We start from the raw sequence: 17,734 nt of genomic DNA, 5'->3' as shown, positions 1-17,734 counted from the left end.
TCATATATCTTGTCATTTAAAAACTATAATTAAGTAAAGAACTGTTTAAGAAACAAAAAAAGTTGTTGTTTTTGATTATCTGAGCCAAATAAGCTGGATCCCAAAAGACAACCAGAAACCCACTGATCTCGTGCTACGCTATTTTGGAGCAATGCATTTTGGGACACCAAGATGGCGTCCTCTGTGTTGACGTAGGGTGTTGTGTTCTCAATGATGCAGATTGATTCCGTTATAATTAAAAGAGTTTAATAACTATTGCACTGCTATGGCACCGTTTAATATGGTAGGTTTTAATTTTATCCGGGGAGCGTTCACTAGTTTCGGTGTTAAAATCGGAAAACACAACGGTTTGTCCGAGACGCTTCTCTGGGGAGCTGCAACTCCAGTAAGGATTCGGGTCCGAAGGTACACTCAAGAGTCCGGTAAAGATGACCACGGCCAGTTTGTTTGTTACCAGCTTCCGCATAGGACCCTGCTGAAGATTCAAGGACCGGACACAAGCCCGTTTCTCCAGGGGATTATAACCAATGACATGAGGCTACTAGAAGAGCCTGGGTGCACTGCCATGTATTCACACATGCTGAATGTGCAGGGACGAACCCTGTATGACATCCTGTTGTACAGGTGAGAAAGCTTTGCACTTATTTGCTCAATATTTCTTATTTGTTCACCTTTAACTAACTATAAAGTGACACATCTTTGCTGACAGCTCTGAAGCTTGTCGTAAGTGAGAGAAACAGCCATGTGTAGAAAGTCAAAAACGTGTAAACTGGGTCCTGCAAAACTAAACACTCCGGGTAGATGCTGAAATGTTTCATCATTCTTCTTTCCAAAGATGCTCAAGCTCAGTCAGACTGGATGAAGAGCGTCTTAACATCTCGTTCTTAACTGAATATAGGTCAGACTGGTCCATGTTAACACTTCATATGCTTTCATTTAAACTATTCCACTGCAGCTTTGCCTGTATTTATGTGAACATTTATCCCTAACCCAACAACTGTTAGCCCTTCTATTAACAAATGCTTCACTTTCTGTTGATCTATGGCTTAACAGGATATAGATAAATACTTTGGTACAACAAAATACAACACATAAGATCTAAATTTAAAAATCAGAATCATTGAGAATTTTCCTATTTTAACCTATAAGTTATTTTGCATCTTTTCTCGCTATTCTCTATTGTCTTCAGTCACAGACATACAGGCTGAGCTATAGCTGACATTAGATAAGGCACAGGGTGCACCCTGCACAAGCTTATCAATTGCACACAGAAACACGAGAGAGAAAAAAAGAACTTGCATACCAAAGTGATATTTCACACAAGCATAGCTAGGCTATGCAAACACCTTTCAATCTGTTTGGCCTGGTTGGCTTTTTCCACTAATCCCTGTCATGCACACAGCTTATACAGCCAGGTTATCATTCAGCGATCTAAAAATAATCAACATGTGATGTTAAGTTCTCCATCATAGAATATTTTATAGTTCATATCAACCAAACAATGGTCCAAACGCAGCATCAAATCTTCATCATAATGGCTGAACAAGAAAAGAATCAATTCTAGATCTTAACCTGGTTAAAATGGTGGGACCTTCAAATAGTTGTATATAGATATGCTTGCAAAGCCACAACTGGTGAATGGAGATAAGTGTTGCAGGAAATGAGGGAGACCTAAGGTCCAATTAGCATAGAAAGAAATAATTTTTTTTAAAGGCAATCTCATAACTGTCAGTTTTTAGATCCTCATCCAGGCCAGTTGGCATATAATTTATGATTGTTGCAATATAAAGCCTGCACATACTTGCTGTATTTCCCTCCAGTTTGAAAGAAGCAGAAGGAGGACATGGTGTTTTCTTGGAGTGTGACAGCACAGTGGAGAACTCAATCATGAAACACTTAAAGGTGTACAAGATCCGGAGGAAGGTGAGCATCAGCCTCTGTCCAGAGCTGTCTGTGTGGGCAGTACTTTCACAGCAAAGCAACCCAGATCAAGAGGCCAGGAAACCTGAGCTGTCTGCCCCTGAAAAAGCTGTGATATGGGAGGCTGATCCTCGAGCTGTGCAGATGGGATGGAGACTGGTGTTGCAAAATCAGTTTAACCCCTTGGAAATCATTGCATCCTGTCAAAAAGGAGACATAATGGATTACCACAAACATCGCTACTCAATAGGTACGATCAACGACTAAGAAGATAGTTTTTGTCAGACAATAAACAGTTTGAGTAGTCTTAGTGTGTATGCCCTTGATATTCTGTGACAACTTTTATTTTTCTCTGCTTCCATGCAGGACTTCCTGAAGGAGTAGACGATCTTCCCCCTGGAGTCGCCCTACCACTGGAGTCTAACCTCGTATACATGCAGGGTATCAGCTTCAGCAAGGGTTGCTACATCGGTCAGGAGCTCACGGCCAGGACTCATCACACTGGGGTGATTCGGAAACGCCTCATGCCAGTGCGCTTCTCATCTCCGGTCCAACAACTCAAAGAAGGAACCACACTCCAGACGCAGTCGGGCAAGCCAGCTGGTAAACACCGATCGGGCGTCGGGGAGCTGGGTCTAAGCCTAATCCGCACAGCTCACGCCAAAGAAGTGTTGACGCTGAAGTCTTCCGACGACACCTTAGTGACACTTGAAGTCTCCGTGCCAGACTGGTGGCCTAAAGACATGAAAATTAACTGAAGAGGAGGTCGTTTTGTTGCTCCTTGAAATGTGACATGGATCACATTTGACAGATTTATGACCGACAAAACCCTTAAGTAGAGTTTGTTACACTGCCATTTCTTTAAACATGTTTTGTCTGAACCAAAACCTGCTTATTTATCTCAAATGGATTCTTTATCATTTATAGAAAATTTTATAGCTAAAAGATGATGCTGTATTGGTGCCTATTAAAAAAATGAAAATAAAAGCAACACAAACACTATCATTTCTGCTTTTTATATTTCAGTGCAAAAACAAAATTCAGACAGATAAAAGCAGAACTTTAGACAGCAATGAACGTCATTGCTTTATGACAACATTTTTCATACTTAATGTGGCACTTGTTTAGATGTTGGGCACATTATTCCTGATAAAGGAGATGCTGCCCTCTAGTGGACTGTATAGTGTCTCTGATCTGCTGTAACAAGGTTTCAGGTTGCAAAGTCGAGGTTGAATGATCAAGCCGCTTAAAGTCCTCGTTGCACAGTAGGCATTCAATAATATGGGCCACTCTCTGTAGGTCGAAGGCAGCGTGGTAAGGTCCAAGAGCGGTGAGGATCTCTGAGAGAGGACGGGAGTAATCAGAGGAATCGCCAGAGGAGCAGGCATTCAAAAAGGCCATCCGATTTTCAGCAATGATTTTCAGAAAGGAAGCAAATTCATTGTAGTCAATTCCAGAGCAGGCTTTCATAATGACCTGAGGGAAAATCAACCAATAATCACTACCACATTTTAAGTATTTCTTGCATGTTTCCGAATGATTGAATAATCTCATGCACACAGTACCTGGCAATGCTGATGCCATGAATCCATTGTGTTTTTCCACTCCTCTATCTCTTTCTGAACAGAAGACAGCTCATTCAGTAGGAACTGCCACATGATGTCAATATTGCAGCCATTAAGCCAATTATGATTAATAGAGATGGTGTCCTCCTATTAAAAAAAAAACACATATAAACAAAAAATAAATTGTATACTAATTGTATATAATTGTATTTTTGTAATTTGGTTCAAGATGTGAAACTAAGGTTCTTAGTGAAATATTACCAATGTTTGTTTCTGTTAATTTCTGATAATTTTGAGGATTATAAGTTACAGCTTAAGAAAGACTCACGTTAAGTTTTGCAGTAAATTAAATTACTTGTTAACCCACACCAAAACATTATTGACTTTTTGAGAAAACATGCTCATAAAGTTAAAATATGAATTTATACCAAAATCTCCAAGGAGTACAAATAATTTTGGTAAAGAAGAACATTGCATTTTATATGGTGTTCAGATAATAATTATATTCAGTGCCTGGTGACACAGAGTCTGGAGACAGAGTGAAGAATCGCAGAATTCAAGTTGGTTCAGATCCAGTGTCACACTTCTACAGTCACTGATGATTTGGGGAGCCACGTTGTCTGCTGGTGTCAGTCTGCTGGCTTCTATCAATTCAAATGCCAGCAGGGGAATATACCAGGATATTTTGGAGCACTAAAAGTTTCCCTCTCCTGACAAGCTTTACATACAGTAGATGCAAATTTTTACAGTCAAGCTTAGCTAGGTGCCTGGCCAAAAGACTCAATACCTGGTTATTAAACACTGGCCAGACCACAACCCCACAAAGAATCTAATCAGTATTGTCAAGAGGAAGAAAATGATGAAAGGCAGCAGACCAGTTGAGTTGAAGGAAACTATTAAAGCAACCCGTGCTTCCTTTAACACCTCAGTAGAGTCGCATGCTGATCTCCATGCAGAGCTGCATTGATGCAATTACTCAAAAGGGGCAGAAATGCATGACTGTCATGAGCTGATCAGTTTCACTTTTGAATGAAATTACTCTGAATATATTCTAATTAACTCAGATGGATCTTTATACAAACAATGTATATATTTTTTTCACTTCTCACCAGATTATAAACTTGGTGGTGCCAGCCACTTGGCACAAAAATAATTTCACCAGCCTCTTGAATAATTTCAAGAGGTTGGCAAGCCTCTTCAAACTGTGGGAAAAGGCCTCTGTCTTGCAGTTCAGCTGAAGTAACATCATAAGGGAGGTTTCCATGGGTGTCTCGTAGAAAGTCCTCCTGACCCGGAGGATACAGCAGCCACTTCTTCCTGCCACAGATATTTGCAGACCAGCTGTACGAGCGGAACACATCAGCATGGAACGGGGTCCTGGAGACAACAAGTACAATGGAGTTTTGTCCAAAAGATTAAAAAGGTAACCCCTGTGCTATGATGTCAATATAGTTGGATCATACATTAAGATTTTTATACCATGAGCCTTTGGGTCCCATGTAGACAAACCGGTAATCATCCACTTCAAGTGTATCCCAGTATTCATTAAGCCAATCAGAAGAAAAGAAGACTGGTGTAGTGTAAACATTATGGTCTGGAAAATCCCTGTAGAATAGCATACATATGAAAGTTGTTAGTGAACAAAATTAGCAAGCTAACTTGGAATAGGTGTGGAACAGTTTGAGATTTTCAAATTAAGTTAAAAATAAAACAGCACAGCCTCATTTTATATTTACTCAAAAATATAACAAAACATTGCTATTATTTCAAGTAGAGAAACAAAAACCAATGCTACTGTAATATATATTTTTTTATTATTTTCATTTTGATGCACTTGACTTAAATTAAGCAGTAACTTAATGTAGCTACTTGATAGCTTAGCAGTAGCGATAATATTGCAGTTTAAAGAATTTCAGACAAAAAAAACAATTTCTATCTCATCACTTTCTTAGTTTTTCAAAATGGCTATGACTTATTGTGGAAGTTTTAATCAGATGCAATCTTGTTTCCTACCTTATACATGCATATACAAGACAAATTGTATTCTTCTGAATAATCCTTGTACCTTGACATATGCCAGTCTTTAAGATAGAGGCATCCTTTGGGTGATGAGTGCCCATTCTGGATGTACTCCTTCCAATAATGTATAAATTCCTTCAATGGCATTACTTGTTTGGGGTTGGCATTGTATTCCTTCGCATTGCAGTTTGCAACTGGGACAGGAGTCTCATCTACAACAAAAGGGCAAGAAAATACAATAATAATAGTCAGTTAATATGACTATATTCGTTACAGCTGTGGACGAATAAATAGTCTTGTTATTTACCAAACTCTTGCAGCAGTTTCTGAAAATTAGGTTTGCCCTCTTCTGTCACCCATTGTTTTCTACATTTCCAGTCTTCTGTGAATCTTCTTGAGAACATGCACGGGTGATTAGGCAGCAAGTACTTCCTGAAAAACTTAGAGTAGCTCAGCTCTTTGTCAATGTAGTCAACAAAATGCGAAGACCAAAACTGCTCATATGACTGTCGCGGCATTTTGACAAGGCTGCTGCAGTTGTGGTACGCGTCTCTGTCCATGGTGGTAAACAAGACCCCGGCTAACAGGCTACCAAGATTAGCCAGCTGCTACACCGAAAAGCGAGTGAACAAATTAGAATACGTCCGCCATCTGTTTTATTGGAAATTTAAATACATTTTAACGGGTTTTGTATCTCTGTTTTTGACTACAAAGGTCGCCATATGACTTAATATTTCTTAACGACGCAAACATAACACCGACACCTTTTCTGCTTATGTCAGTAACATTGACTTTTACTTTCTTTATCGCTAAGGCTGTCGTAACTCGAATGTATCCATTAAAATGACCGTCGTAGTCATTACCCGTTATTGAACACCCTACCACAAGAACACTGTGTAGTGCGGACCTAGGCATAGAAGAACAAACGCCGCATGTGAGTGCATGACCTCACGTTAACGGTACCGCCATGTTGTGGGTGGCATGTAGGGAAATCAGCGTGACTCTAACATTTGCACTCTATTTTATTTAATATTTTATGGAAATGTTGTATTTAATATAAACAAATAACGTCATGCAAACTGCCAATTCCCTTATGGTTATCGGTGTGTGTGTGTGTGTGGGTGGGTGGGGGGAGGGGGTGAACAAAGAATATAAAAATATTTAAACTGAAAATAATTTTGCTGACTTCTCTTCACCAGTTACACGGAATTTGCTTTTTTATTGCTTACCCTACTTGTGGAATGTTATTCCTAACAAGCAGTTGCAATAGCAATAACATTATGATCATTTTTGTTATCGATTGCCACTTGAATACGAGTAAGAATTTTATAAATGCCATTTAATATTATATGAGACAGGAAAATTGTTTAATCATTAAATGACTTAGACGTTTTGTAACGGTTAGTAAACTATTTAAAATAAATTGTGCAAATGATTTAAAATTGTAAACTATTCAAGGTGAATTTATGAGTTATTGAAAGTGAATTTTCTAAATTATGAATGTTGCAGATTGTTTATAGATGTTTGTCTGTTTTGATTAACATTGTTGGTGGTTTAAATGTTTTGTTTAATGGTATTTGTACTTTGTAATGTTTATTTGTTTGTTTTGTACGTACCTGATAACTGTTTTAGTCGTTTAAACTTAAACGAATAATTCAAAATTAGATTACCATAAACTGATATTTTACTTAGAAAAACTATACTTGTGCTGCTTTACAAGTTTAGCTTGCCACTCGAAACACGGCGGACACGTTCACGCGTGTTTAATAGGTGACAAAAATCTAGAAGTGCTTTCAAGTCGGAAAGTTAACGCGTCCGTACCCCGATGTGACATCACTTCCGTGATAAACAACGTTACTGGGAAGAATACGAGGTAACGTCATGCCCAGGCTGCTGTTTTCGCTGTTTATGTTACGCTGAAAAGACATTTATACAAGAGGAAGCAGGGTAATTTATTTACAATGGCATTTTGTGGTGCGGATGACAAAACGGAATTTGTCTGATCGGGCGCTTAATCCGAGTTCATTGGTTTGCCTGCTTTACTTTGAGGAAAGTATGTTCCTAACCAGGACACACGTAGATCACCCAGCAAAGCAGACTCATAACATAACTGTGTAGATTAACCTAGCAGTATGTTGGCACTGAAACTTATCTGCCTTTCACCTAGGTGAACTTCCTTCTCTGCCTTCAATATGAGCCGGGATGCTCCCATCCACAGTTGGCCTGGCTCTTATTACATCAACAGTGAGAAGAGGTGGGAGAGCGGAACCCTGTCCCTCACCAGGACCATGGTGCGCTTCACCTCAAGCCAGAGCAAGGAGTGTCTCGCCAGCTTCCGCCTGTCCAGTGTCATGGAGATGAAGATGGAGTCATCTAGTTTCATCTTCAGCACCCTCACAGTGCTGGAGGAGGGAAACATCAAGCACTGGTTTGGTTCTCTTAAGCCCAACCGGGTGGTGGTTTTTAACGTGCTTGAGCATTTCTGGAGAGAGCGGCTTCTTTCACCCACCTCAGAGGCTCGGGGGGCCGAGGGCCATCCTTCAAAGGGGAGGGAGCTGATCAGCCTTGTGGCGGGAGCTCAGAGAAGACTGGAGGACACTGGCAGAGTCCTCAGCCACCAGGGAGAGCAGTTTGACAACATGATGCAAGGATTGGAGAAAATTGACTCTGATCTGGGTGTTGCTGATAAGTAATTATCGATTTTCTTAATTGAGCTGCTTTTGCTACATTTTTTCTATCAAAGCTGAAAGCAGTAACAATGTAATAGTCACATACAGATCACTAAAAAATTAGCACAAATAAGCGCATCTCTATGACGTGGAAGGAAAATAATACATGGTTTGCAAATCTTTTTTTTCTTCTCCCAAATATAATCTTAGAAGTGTTGGATGCACATGTATTCACTCCGTTCCTGGACCAGTTGGTTGCTTTGCTCCAAATAAGTTTTATCTTGCACTAACAGTTTAGGTTCGATGTCCTGCATGCATGATTTCTTATGACTTTTTTTCTAACAGTGGCTTTAATCTTGCTACTCTTCTGTTGAGGAAGACTAGTGGTCTGGTTGCCGCTTGTGTTTCAGGAGAGGGCTGGGTTTGGCCATGTGATATTTGTATGGTCACTTAACAGGTGATGGTTATACCTAATATTTTGCATCCATTGTTATTGTGGTTTGTTAAACCTAAGCAGAGAAACAATATGGGTGATATGGACGGTTTTACATGGTGTCGAAATTGTAGGGAAATGTAATATATAATATTGATTATTGCCCATATCAGCAGTATTAATAATGGATATCAATATCAGCCCATATTTTCATATCAGTTTATTCTTAGTTTGCAGTTGCCCTTTCTCTTTGAGTTTTTGAATGATGGAGTGAACAGTGTAACCACTTAGACTTATCTATCTGGTGAGTTGTTTGGTCTCCATAATGTTGTTTACTGCTCTCTAATGTCTGGTTCTTGTTTTCAAACTTGGGGACTTCTGAAGGCAATTGGTCAGGCTGGATTTCATTTAGGGTGTCAGAGTAAAGGGGGCTGAAAAGAAATCAACTTCTTGTAAGATTTTTATTTGTAAAAATGTTTATTAATAGAAAACACATTTTCTCCCTTTAACTTCACAGTTATACATTGTTTAGAGTTGATCACTGGTAGTTGTATCAGATCTCAATAAAACATATCTAAGTTTGTGACTGTAACATAATAGAGCATGAAAAAGTACAAAGGTTACAGGTACTTTTACATGGCACTTTATGTTATTTGTATCTCTTCAGACTTCTTTCAGAACTTGAGTCTCCATCCTGGTGGCCTTTCGGCAAACTCCCCTGGAAGACTCAGCAGGAGGCCAAGGCTGAGGACGCCGCCAAGGCTGCAGCTGCCATCTCTGCGGGCAAAGTGTCCAGCAGAAGCAAAGTGATCGCGAGTATCCCCGCAGTGGTGTCCAAAGGCGGAGACTCGGACTTGAAACCTGGTTGTTTGCTGGTGCTAGTGTCCTCGCTGGAGGTGCGAGACACCAACTGCCACCTCCTCCACCGATTTGAACGCAACGAAATCGACGAAATTAGGGTGCACAGCCCCTACGAGATCACAATCAGGCAGCGGTTCATAGGGAAACCAGATATATGTTACAGGTTCCTTTCAGCCAAGATGCCAGAGGCCATGTCTGTGTTAGAGATGCAGTACAAAAAGAAGATAGAGTTTACAAGTGAATACGTAGCCTTCAAAGCAACTCCGCTTTCATCTCCCGACAAAGAAGGGACAATCTGGAACGACGGTAAAGCAAATGGTTTTTGTTCTTTTGCCATGCTGGATATATATTTGACCACTGAGTGGCAGTAATGATCTATGTTCTCAGCTTGAAGCATTCAGAAGTGCATCCACATTCAAAAACATTTCACCACAGTTATTGGTGTTTCTTTGTGACAAAAATATATTCGGATGAGTCAATTCACCCTGATTGCCTCAGTTGCTGCACTCAGAGTTTACTGTCTGGTTTTCTTATAAACAACATATTGTATTCACTCTGCACTTTTTCACCACCTCCACCCAATGGAAGCAGGTTTGATGCAGAAGTGCCAAGACACAGAGCTCCCAGTGGAGGTCCCGGCAGGAGAGCTGTCCCAGCTGCAGGTGCAAGCCCTCCAGCCGTCTGTCAGTCAGGCTGAGGCCCAGGAACTCAAGCAGGTGAGAAAGCTGGATTTCCATTCCCTTTATAAAAAAAATATAGCTGCACTATGGAGGTCTTAAACAGTTTCATATTTGTATAAACAAGACAGGTGACTGAGTTGAAAAAGCCCACATGTAGTCTGCATAGTGTCTCAAAATGACGTTTGCTGTTATTGTAAATAATCTTACAGTTACAGCAACATGTATTTTCATGTTTCCATTCCAAGCCACAATTTTCTGCTATGATTTTTATTTTTTATCCTATGTATTTAAATGTTATTTGGTGAGCCCACAAACCAAAAGTCCATCCTGGGTTTAAGAGAGGAAAAGAAGTACGGTCAGTTATTTGGTCAGTGCCTTTTCCATTCAGTACCTCACAGCGCTGAGAGCTGTTACAGACATGGTCTGTGGTGGCAAGAACTAAACAGTGACGCAAATTCAGGCGCATTACGCTGACATTTTTTTCTTATGTTTGTGACTCACTGCTTGAGGTTGCTGAGATCTTGAAATTACATGTGAAACTTACAGTAACCCATTTTTGCTTTGTTCCATAAGTTTGAACCATGTAAGACTAAAATAAATGAATGACTGTAAGATTTACCTACTGCATACACTCACTGGACGCTGTTTTAGGTACACTTGTTCAGTTGCTTGAAGTCAGTCAATTATGTGGCAACCATCTAGTGCATCTAGGCATCTACATAGAATGTAGGAAAAAAGGAGGTCAAAGACACTTAACATGGCACTGATGTTGGGGCCAGGTGAACTGTACTGAGTATTTCAGAAACAGTTGATCTGCATTCATCTCTGAGATTTATAGAAAACTGTCTAAAAAAAACCAAAGTATTCAAGGAGGACCAGGTGTGTTAGCAAAAAAGGCCTTGATAGTAGCCGAGAAGAATGGGCAGATTAGTTTGAGATAATAAAAAGACAACAGCAGTTCAAATGTAAGAATTGTTTGGACAAAATTGTTTAGAACACCGTCTCTGAACACAACGTGTCCAGCCTTGAAGCTGATGGGGTATATTGGCAGGAGAACGGATTATGTGCCACTCCTGCTATCTAAAAATTGCAAACATGGACTACAGCTCATACCAGACTTGGACAATAATATTGCCTGATCTAATTAGTTTTAATTCCAGCTGTGACCTTGACATAGTAGAGACAGGATTCAGTTTAAGCATGAAAGCATTGATTCCCTCCTGTCTTTTATTTATAGTTTAGGCTGATCTTGGTAGTAGGAAATTTCAATTGTCAATATTTCTGCCATTAGTACCAACTGAGCTTTTTTTTTTTTAAACTCCACAGTCTACTTATAGTGTTGTTGCGAACCATTTCCGTCCCATTATGACCACAGTGTATCTTCTAATGGCTACTAATAGCAGCATAACAAGTATCACATTATCTCAAAAGAGTCAGTGAGTTTTACTCTACTCTAATGGTCTCCTTGGTTACCAGATCTCAATTCTGTAATATAGAACAACTTTGGGATGTTGTGGAATTGCATTCTAGCATCATGGATGTGCAATCAATAAATCTGCAGCGACTGGAGGGTGCTATCATGTCAATATAAATCACAATCTCTGAGAAATGTTTCTGACACCTTGTTGATTCTATGCCATGAAAAAGTAAGGCAGTCCTGAATGCTAAAGGGGAATCAACAATGTACTAGCAAAGTGTACCTAATAAAAAGGCAGATCAGTTAAAGACTCTACTACTCAGTCCAAAGTCATATGATAGCTTGTGTGATTCCAGAGCAGCCAGAAAGCTGAAGTCCCCAAAGCTCCCTGGGCCACCCATTTCTCAAAGCCTTAGGTTTGACAAGTCTACAAGAGTTCCTGATGGTGCTACAGTATTCTTTGAACACACTTCATGACTATTCACCTATCCCTGTGATTCACTGTTATGACCCTTCACTATAAATTTAGTTAAATATTACACAGCGCTTTTTGCTGCTGCTTTGGCGTAAAAGCTATGTCTTAAATAAACGTTTGAAAGCATTTACCAGCACTGGGCCGGTCGTAAAGCTCAGCTTGGCCATTGTGCTTTCAAATGTTTTATTGTCCTCTGCTGATAAGGGTTCACCGGCTGCCAGTTCTAGGACTCCATGCAGCACTAGTGCACACACCACGCTCCTAACATAATTCAAGATGACAATCTAGTCGTAGATACACTGCCTTAGACAGTGTATTTAGATTCGCTGTTCCAAGGCCTGATTTAAGTGCAGATACCTATACTGCATCACTGTCCACTGCCATAACTAGAATAATGACCCTGAGTTTATAACCAGAGTTAATACAATGACTTAGATCATTAAACCCTCTTTACCAGGCTGAAAGGAAAACACAATGCGAACAAGAAAATACATAAAGGTGGAATCACAAGGCATTAGTAAATGTAGAATTAAGAATAAAGAATATCTATTTTTTTAACACTAGACTGGAAGAAGATAAATATTGTTGCCACTCTGATATGGTAAAACCTAAATCGGAATAGGTTGGATTTGTTTAATTGTTGCTTTTGCAAGAAGGACAACACCACTCTCTTCACTTTTTCCTTCCTACTTCTGCACGTCATCTGCAAAAAGTCAGTAAACTAGCAATCCTGTTGTAGATCAGTACAATCATCAATACATTTACTAAGAAATAAATGTGATGAACCATAAAAACTGTTTACTATTTGGGACAAAAATCTTTTGTGCCATGCAGACCTGTGATGTGTTGAAGTTCTTATTCGTTTTTCTGCTGTTCATGTCTAAATCACCTCAACAATGCACTGTACTGTTTTTGTAATTTTCACTCATATTCTGTGAGCTGTAGCCTAAATGTTTGATTTTGGAGGTTTTTTCATGATTTATATTCTCGCTATTGTGTAAGCAATGACTGAAAATACTGCAAGGTATGATGCCGTCATGTCATCTTAGTTTAGAGTGTGAAGTCACAGACCTGAGTGAGTGAATGCACGTGTTTCTTGGAGTGTATTGACATTATCTGCTTTCTAATCCGCTGCCTGTGACTGTTTTCATGCCCATGTGAAATGTCCACAGAAAGCAGCTGGTAAAACCTGACATGTCAGCTGCTACACGAGCATGGTTTGTGTGAGTGTGTATAAAATAATACAAGTTTAGACACGAGTTTGGTAGAGTTTGAAGTGAGTGTTTATTGGGTTTTGCGTGGCAGAGTGCAATATATTTAAACTGTCCTCCCATTAATCATCACAAACATGATTTTTAGACCATGGACATGTAGTCACAATATTCTCTAAACTCACAGAAAGTAGTACATAAACAACATTGTTTAGCAACGCTCCCTTCAGAGAAGATAGCACTTCTTTCTTGCTGTATTGGCAAGTTGTGGTAGCTGAATACCCTTTATGTCCTCAGCATTAACTTATTGCATCACAGATTCACAGGCATTAAACATCAAAACATATTCCTTGAGAGCAAAAGAAAAAACATGATAGTGCTTTAAATTAAGACTGAAGCCCTATGTATTTGCAGACATTTTAACACCCAGATGAAAATGTTATGCCTATAAAAAAGTATTCATACCCATACAAGTTTTTCAAATATGTTTCCCATAATGACCACAAATTTCAAATGATTTTATTGGAATTTCATAGACCAACACAAAACACGTGTACAATCTGAAACAGAAAGAAATTCTTATGGGGTCTACGGACTGCAGTTTTTGCCCATTCCTTTTTAAAAAATAGCCGAAACACAGTCAGATTGACCAAAGAATATGCTGTGATTCAAATCAACTCTATCTCTGGCTTAATGTGAAGCCAGAGATTCTTCCACTTGAGTGCATATCTGCTGCTTGTCCTTACCCTGGGCCTTCTGTTTTTTTTTAATTAAATAATAGTCAGTCTAGGTCAGGGGTGGGCAACTCCAAGCCTCGGTGGCCGGTCTCCTGCAACCTTTAGATGTATCTCTACTTCAACACACCTGAGTCAAATAATGAGGTCATTAGCAGGACTCTGGAGAACTTGACTGCACTTAGGAGGTGATTCAGCTGTTGGATTCAAGTGTGTTGGACCAGGGAGACATCTAAGAGTTGCAGGACACCGGCCCTCGAGGACCAGGATTTCCCCCCTATCTGGCGCCCCTGACTCTAAAACACCTTAAGACTGCTCTATTGGTTAGTGATTTTGAAATAGTCATCCCCATTATGTTGTTACGTGGTTACCCATGCTCTCTCAGGAGGCTGACATGTTGTGAAAATATTGACCCAACTGAATATATCCTCCTGTGTGGTGTTATGTTTGTAAGCAGATGCTGATGCAGCTAAAGAACCTTGCACTGGAGGCAGAGACGGAGCTGGAACGCCAGGACGAGGTCCTGGACGTCCTGACGAGCTCAACAGACCGAGCCACCATGCATATTGGGAAGCACACATGTCGCATGAAAAGACTGATGTAGAGGAAAGACTGTTGAAGAAAAAAAAAGCATGTCGCTTCATGATGTGCCTTAGATGGCCTTCTGCTCGAAGAAAGAAAGAAATTAAAAACTGACACATGTTTTAGATAGTTCTTAAGATTTAGTGCTACTTAAAGATGTAACTGGATGGCGCTCTAATTTGTAGGGCAGTTCTGAGGTGTTCCCACAAGTCTAGTTTAAATATTACTTGCTGTGAAAATAGAACTTTGGTTCTTCAATGCAATTAGGCAACACATACCTTCCAAAGTTTGCAATACTTCTTTAACAGAAAATACTGTTTTTAAACTTTATTTATTTAGCTGTTTAAAATGTATCTTCTTTTAAAGTATGAGCTTCAGTTTGCCAAATCAGTGTTTAGCATTTTAAAAACATCACCTCGAGCCTTGTCATCTCTTTTTTTTCATGATTTGAAAGGATACCGTTCATCTCTCTCTTCCCAGTGATGCATTTGTTCTAGATAATGTATTGCAACAATTCAATTTTATGTTTCTCAGGTTATATGTTTCACTTTTTGAAGAGTCTATGTCTCTTTCTTATGCATGTGTCAGTATGACTTATTTTACAGAAATAAGGGAAAATGTTATTTGAAAAAAAAAATCAATATATAGTTGAACACTAATAAAACTTTGTGGACATTCCATGAAAAGAGAGAAATTACACATTTATCTTTAAGATTAATTTATCTAGTGTGCATTACAAGCTCATATGTTAACATTATATATCCTTTGTTCGTTTTTTAAATTCTGAACTTTTACGTTTTAACCTTTTAAACTTTTATTTGCTCTGAGTGTTTTTTGTTTGTTTGTTTGTTTGTTTTTGTGAAAGAAAATGCCAGAGAGGTACAGGTTATGTGTGTCATGAGGTAAGGATTTGACCTAGAGATGATTTGAGACTAAACTGGAGCATGTCAAAGTAACTAGGTGTATTACTGTACATTTGATGCATCTATACCAACTTCTGAAATGATCTACATCTATTTCTACTGTAAACTTAATTTGTCATTGGATGTAAGTAAGTACGTAATTAGCTTCGAATATCGGTAAGATTCACCTAATTTTTCCTTCTATTGTATGCACTGAATGAGTCTGTGTAGCATAACTTGCAATAAAATTTAAATAAGCTCAGCAAATATGCATATTTTGAAGTTTTAAGTTTTTGTGGAACCTCTAATTAGCATGTTGAATGGTTTGTTAAAATAACTGTCGGTTACGTTATGACTCATTGCAGTTGCCGTCTACAGAACGTTCCTCTTTTATTTTGTTTTCTACTGCTCATTGTTTTTCTTCACTCCTTTTGCTTTCTTCCATTGAGAGAAGTAGAAACTCAATATGAGTCAATAACTTCTTTTGACATAAAACTGGATGGATGGAACTTCTTTTGACATAAAACTGCTTAATGTCATTTTAATTATTTTATTATGTAATACCACTAACATGTCTTACTGTAAGCTGGTCTTAATTGCTTTTAATTTTTAGCAACCGCATTAAAAGAGCAATTTAAACAACAAAAAATATATTGTCAAGCCATAAGAAAAACATTTATTCCAGATCAATCTTGTCTTGATAGAGTCAATACATGTTTTTTCATGCACATATTGCTCAAATATATTTTATACTGAAATTGATTTTGAATTCAAACCCCATGATTCATTGCTTGGAGTAGACGTATGTTGAGATCAGCAAAAACCACAAAGATTGCCATATTTTGAATCAGAAATATTAAGAAAACAATTTTTTCTGGTATGATTAATGATAGCAACTGATTAGCAACAAAGAAAAGGATGGGATGAGAGGGAACTTTTTTTTTTTTTTGTCATAAGTTGGCATTCACCGCTGTGTTGAATAACAGGCAGACGGATCTCCAACAAGTGCTTTAAAATATGAGGCTAGTTGCTGGTTTATAAGGTTACTAGAGTACTCTTTATTTACATGGGTAAATTGCCATGTACGTTTTCACTTTATGAACTCACATTCAAACTTCAATGCCTTGGGCCACCATTTTCTTCAGGGCTGATGCCCAAAAGAAACATTTGATGTCATTGCTATTCCTCTGCAAATTTCCACTGCCTGGTCAATAGAAATAGTTATTTTTATTTTTATCTGAAAAAATAAAAATAACTATTGTGAGTCACAAATCGGAACACAATTAAAAAGAAAAAGTCATCAAATTGATATATTCCCACCAAATTAGTGTAGCCAATACCCTAATGCCCAAGTGTTCTAAAAGTTTACATTTGTGTCACAGTGTTTTACATTTATAAATCACAGTATGCATATTTTGTATGTAAACATGTATTTTCCGTGAGCAGTGAGGTCTGAAAACTAACCCAGATGGTCTGTGCTTGCTATTGCTACCAGCTACAGGAATACTAATGATAAAGTTTCAAACTTGTTAGCAAAAAGTCCTATTTACACAGAGGAAATTACCATAAACATGGTTTTAACTTCTTTGGAAGATGTTTACATTACTCTGTGAACAGATTTTGTCAACAAGTTAACATGCTAATTACAAAACATTTAGTGGGAGTTGACATATAAAAGGTATGATTTGATTTGTGTAAATCGCGATCCTAGGCATCTTCCATTATGTGGCTGTTGTTTAGTTTTTAAGTGATGAAAATCTATTAAAGCAGTTTAATTTTTGTAATGACATTTTGTCCTAAACACGATCCACATTTTGTGCCGTAGAACTTGGTATTAAAAGAGAGGTATTCGAAAGAAGGCAGACAGCCTCATTCCAGTCTGGTCCCAGTGAGCGTAAACTTATCACTGCCATGAAAAATTGGATCATGAAAAACACTTAGCACAACACAGAGCTCTTACTCTTGTATGACACTATAAATATTCTTGCCCAGATGAGAGTGATTTAATTGTGGGCCATTTATTTTGTTGATTCCACTGATAAACAGTGAAATGTTTGAAAGGTCAGAACTTCAGAAGCACGGCACATGGTTTCTTGAATTCCAACCCTTTAAAAAAAAAAAAAAAAGCTGAGGGAAACAGACTACACGCTGGCGTGGTTTTGAAGCAGCACTCGCAATACGAGGAAGTGGCGGCGGTCTCGTCTGACCACAGATACATGAGATCCGGCTTTGCCTTCTGAACGGATGGTATGGAGACACAAGGGAT

General features: G+C 38.7%; 3 protein-coding genes across 5 annotated transcripts; 2 read left to right on the top strand and 1 right to left on the bottom strand.

The window, feature by feature from the left end:
• The first annotated feature begins 168 nt into the window (after positions 1-168).
• On the top strand, positions 169-2,914 carry iba57 (IBA57, iron-sulfur cluster assembly). Its single transcript, XM_005809441.3, has 3 exons — positions 169-624; positions 1,821-2,170; positions 2,287-2,914. Exons 1-3 carry the CDS (start codon positions 266-268, stop codon positions 2,676-2,678), a joined length of 1,101 nt encoding a protein of 366 aa, XP_005809498.2. The 5' UTR covers positions 169-265; the 3' UTR covers positions 2,679-2,914.
• Positions 2,915-2,920: 6 nt separating this feature from the next.
• Positions 2,921-6,464, bottom strand: jmjd4 (jumonji domain containing 4). Its single transcript, XM_005809453.2, has 6 exons — positions 5,812-6,464; positions 5,551-5,716; positions 4,965-5,090; positions 4,595-4,862; positions 3,486-3,632; positions 2,921-3,396 (listed from the first exon to the last, which is right to left on the bottom strand). Exons 1-6 carry the CDS (start codon positions 6,062-6,064, stop codon positions 3,061-3,063), a joined length of 1,296 nt encoding a protein of 431 aa, XP_005809510.1. The 5' UTR covers positions 6,065-6,464; the 3' UTR covers positions 2,921-3,060.
• Positions 6,465-7,300: 836 nt separating this feature from the next.
• snap47 (synaptosome associated protein 47) lies at positions 7,301-15,743 on the top strand. Of its 3 annotated transcripts, none has more exons than XM_023335812.1 (5): positions 7,301-7,377; positions 7,672-8,193; positions 9,274-9,773; positions 10,059-10,183; positions 14,442-15,743. In XM_023335812.1, exons 2-5 carry the CDS (start codon positions 7,697-7,699, stop codon positions 14,586-14,588), a joined length of 1,269 nt encoding a protein of 422 aa, XP_023191580.1. In that variant the 5' UTR covers positions 7,301-7,377; positions 7,672-7,696; the 3' UTR covers positions 14,589-15,743. The 3 variants fall into 3 exon arrangements, with proteins under 3 accessions (XP_023191580.1, XP_005809496.1, XP_023191579.1); XM_005809439.2 differs by having other exon boundaries at positions 7,339-7,451; XM_023335811.1 differs by lacking the exon at positions 7,301-7,377 and adding an exon at positions 7,458-7,557.
• The last annotated feature ends 1,991 nt before the right edge of the window (positions 15,744-17,734 follow it).

The sequence above is a fragment of the Xiphophorus maculatus genome, chromosome 6 (genome assembly GCF_002775205.1).
Source record: "Xiphophorus maculatus strain JP 163 A chromosome 6, X_maculatus-5.0-male, whole genome shotgun sequence".
NCBI classification, from domain to species: Eukaryota; Metazoa; Chordata; class Actinopteri; order Cyprinodontiformes; family Poeciliidae; genus Xiphophorus; species Xiphophorus maculatus.
The sequence above is the reverse complement of the archived record's forward strand: the minus strand, read 5'-3'. Positions and strand labels throughout refer to the sequence as shown.

Bases quoted from the DNA above. Each gene is read 5' to 3' on its own strand.
- iba57 (XM_005809441.3), top strand. From the start codon at position 266: ATGGCACCGTTTAATATGGTAGGTTTTAATTTTATCCGGGGAGCGTTC. The intron at 625-1,820 runs GTGAGAAAGCTT...ATTTCCCTCCAG, and splicing joins TATGACATCCTGTTGTACAG to TTTGAAAGAAGCAGAAGGAG. The intron at 2,171-2,286 runs GTACGATCAACG...GCTTCCATGCAG, and splicing joins CAAACATCGCTACTCAATAG to GACTTCCTGAAGGAGTAGAC.
- jmjd4 (XM_005809453.2), bottom strand. From the start codon at position 6,064: ATGGACAGAGACGCGTACCACAACTGCAGCAGCCTTGTCAAAATGCCG. The intron at 5,091-5,550 runs GTACAAGGATTA...GCTATTCTACAG, and splicing joins AAAGACTGGCATATGTCAAG to GGATTTTCCAGACCATAATG. The intron at 3,633-4,594 runs GTGAGAAGTGAA...TTTTTTTAATAG, and splicing joins ACCACCAAGTTTATAATCTG to GAGGACACCATCTCTATTAA.
- snap47 (XM_023335812.1), top strand. From the start codon at position 7,697: ATGAGCCGGGATGCTCCCATCCACAGTTGGCCTGGCTCTTATTACATC. The intron at 9,774-10,058 runs GTAAAGCAAATG...CAATGGAAGCAG, and splicing joins AGGGACAATCTGGAACGACG to GTTTGATGCAGAAGTGCCAA. The intron at 10,184-14,441 runs GTGAGAAAGCTG...GTTTGTAAGCAG, and splicing joins AGGCCCAGGAACTCAAGCAG to ATGCTGATGCAGCTAAAGAA.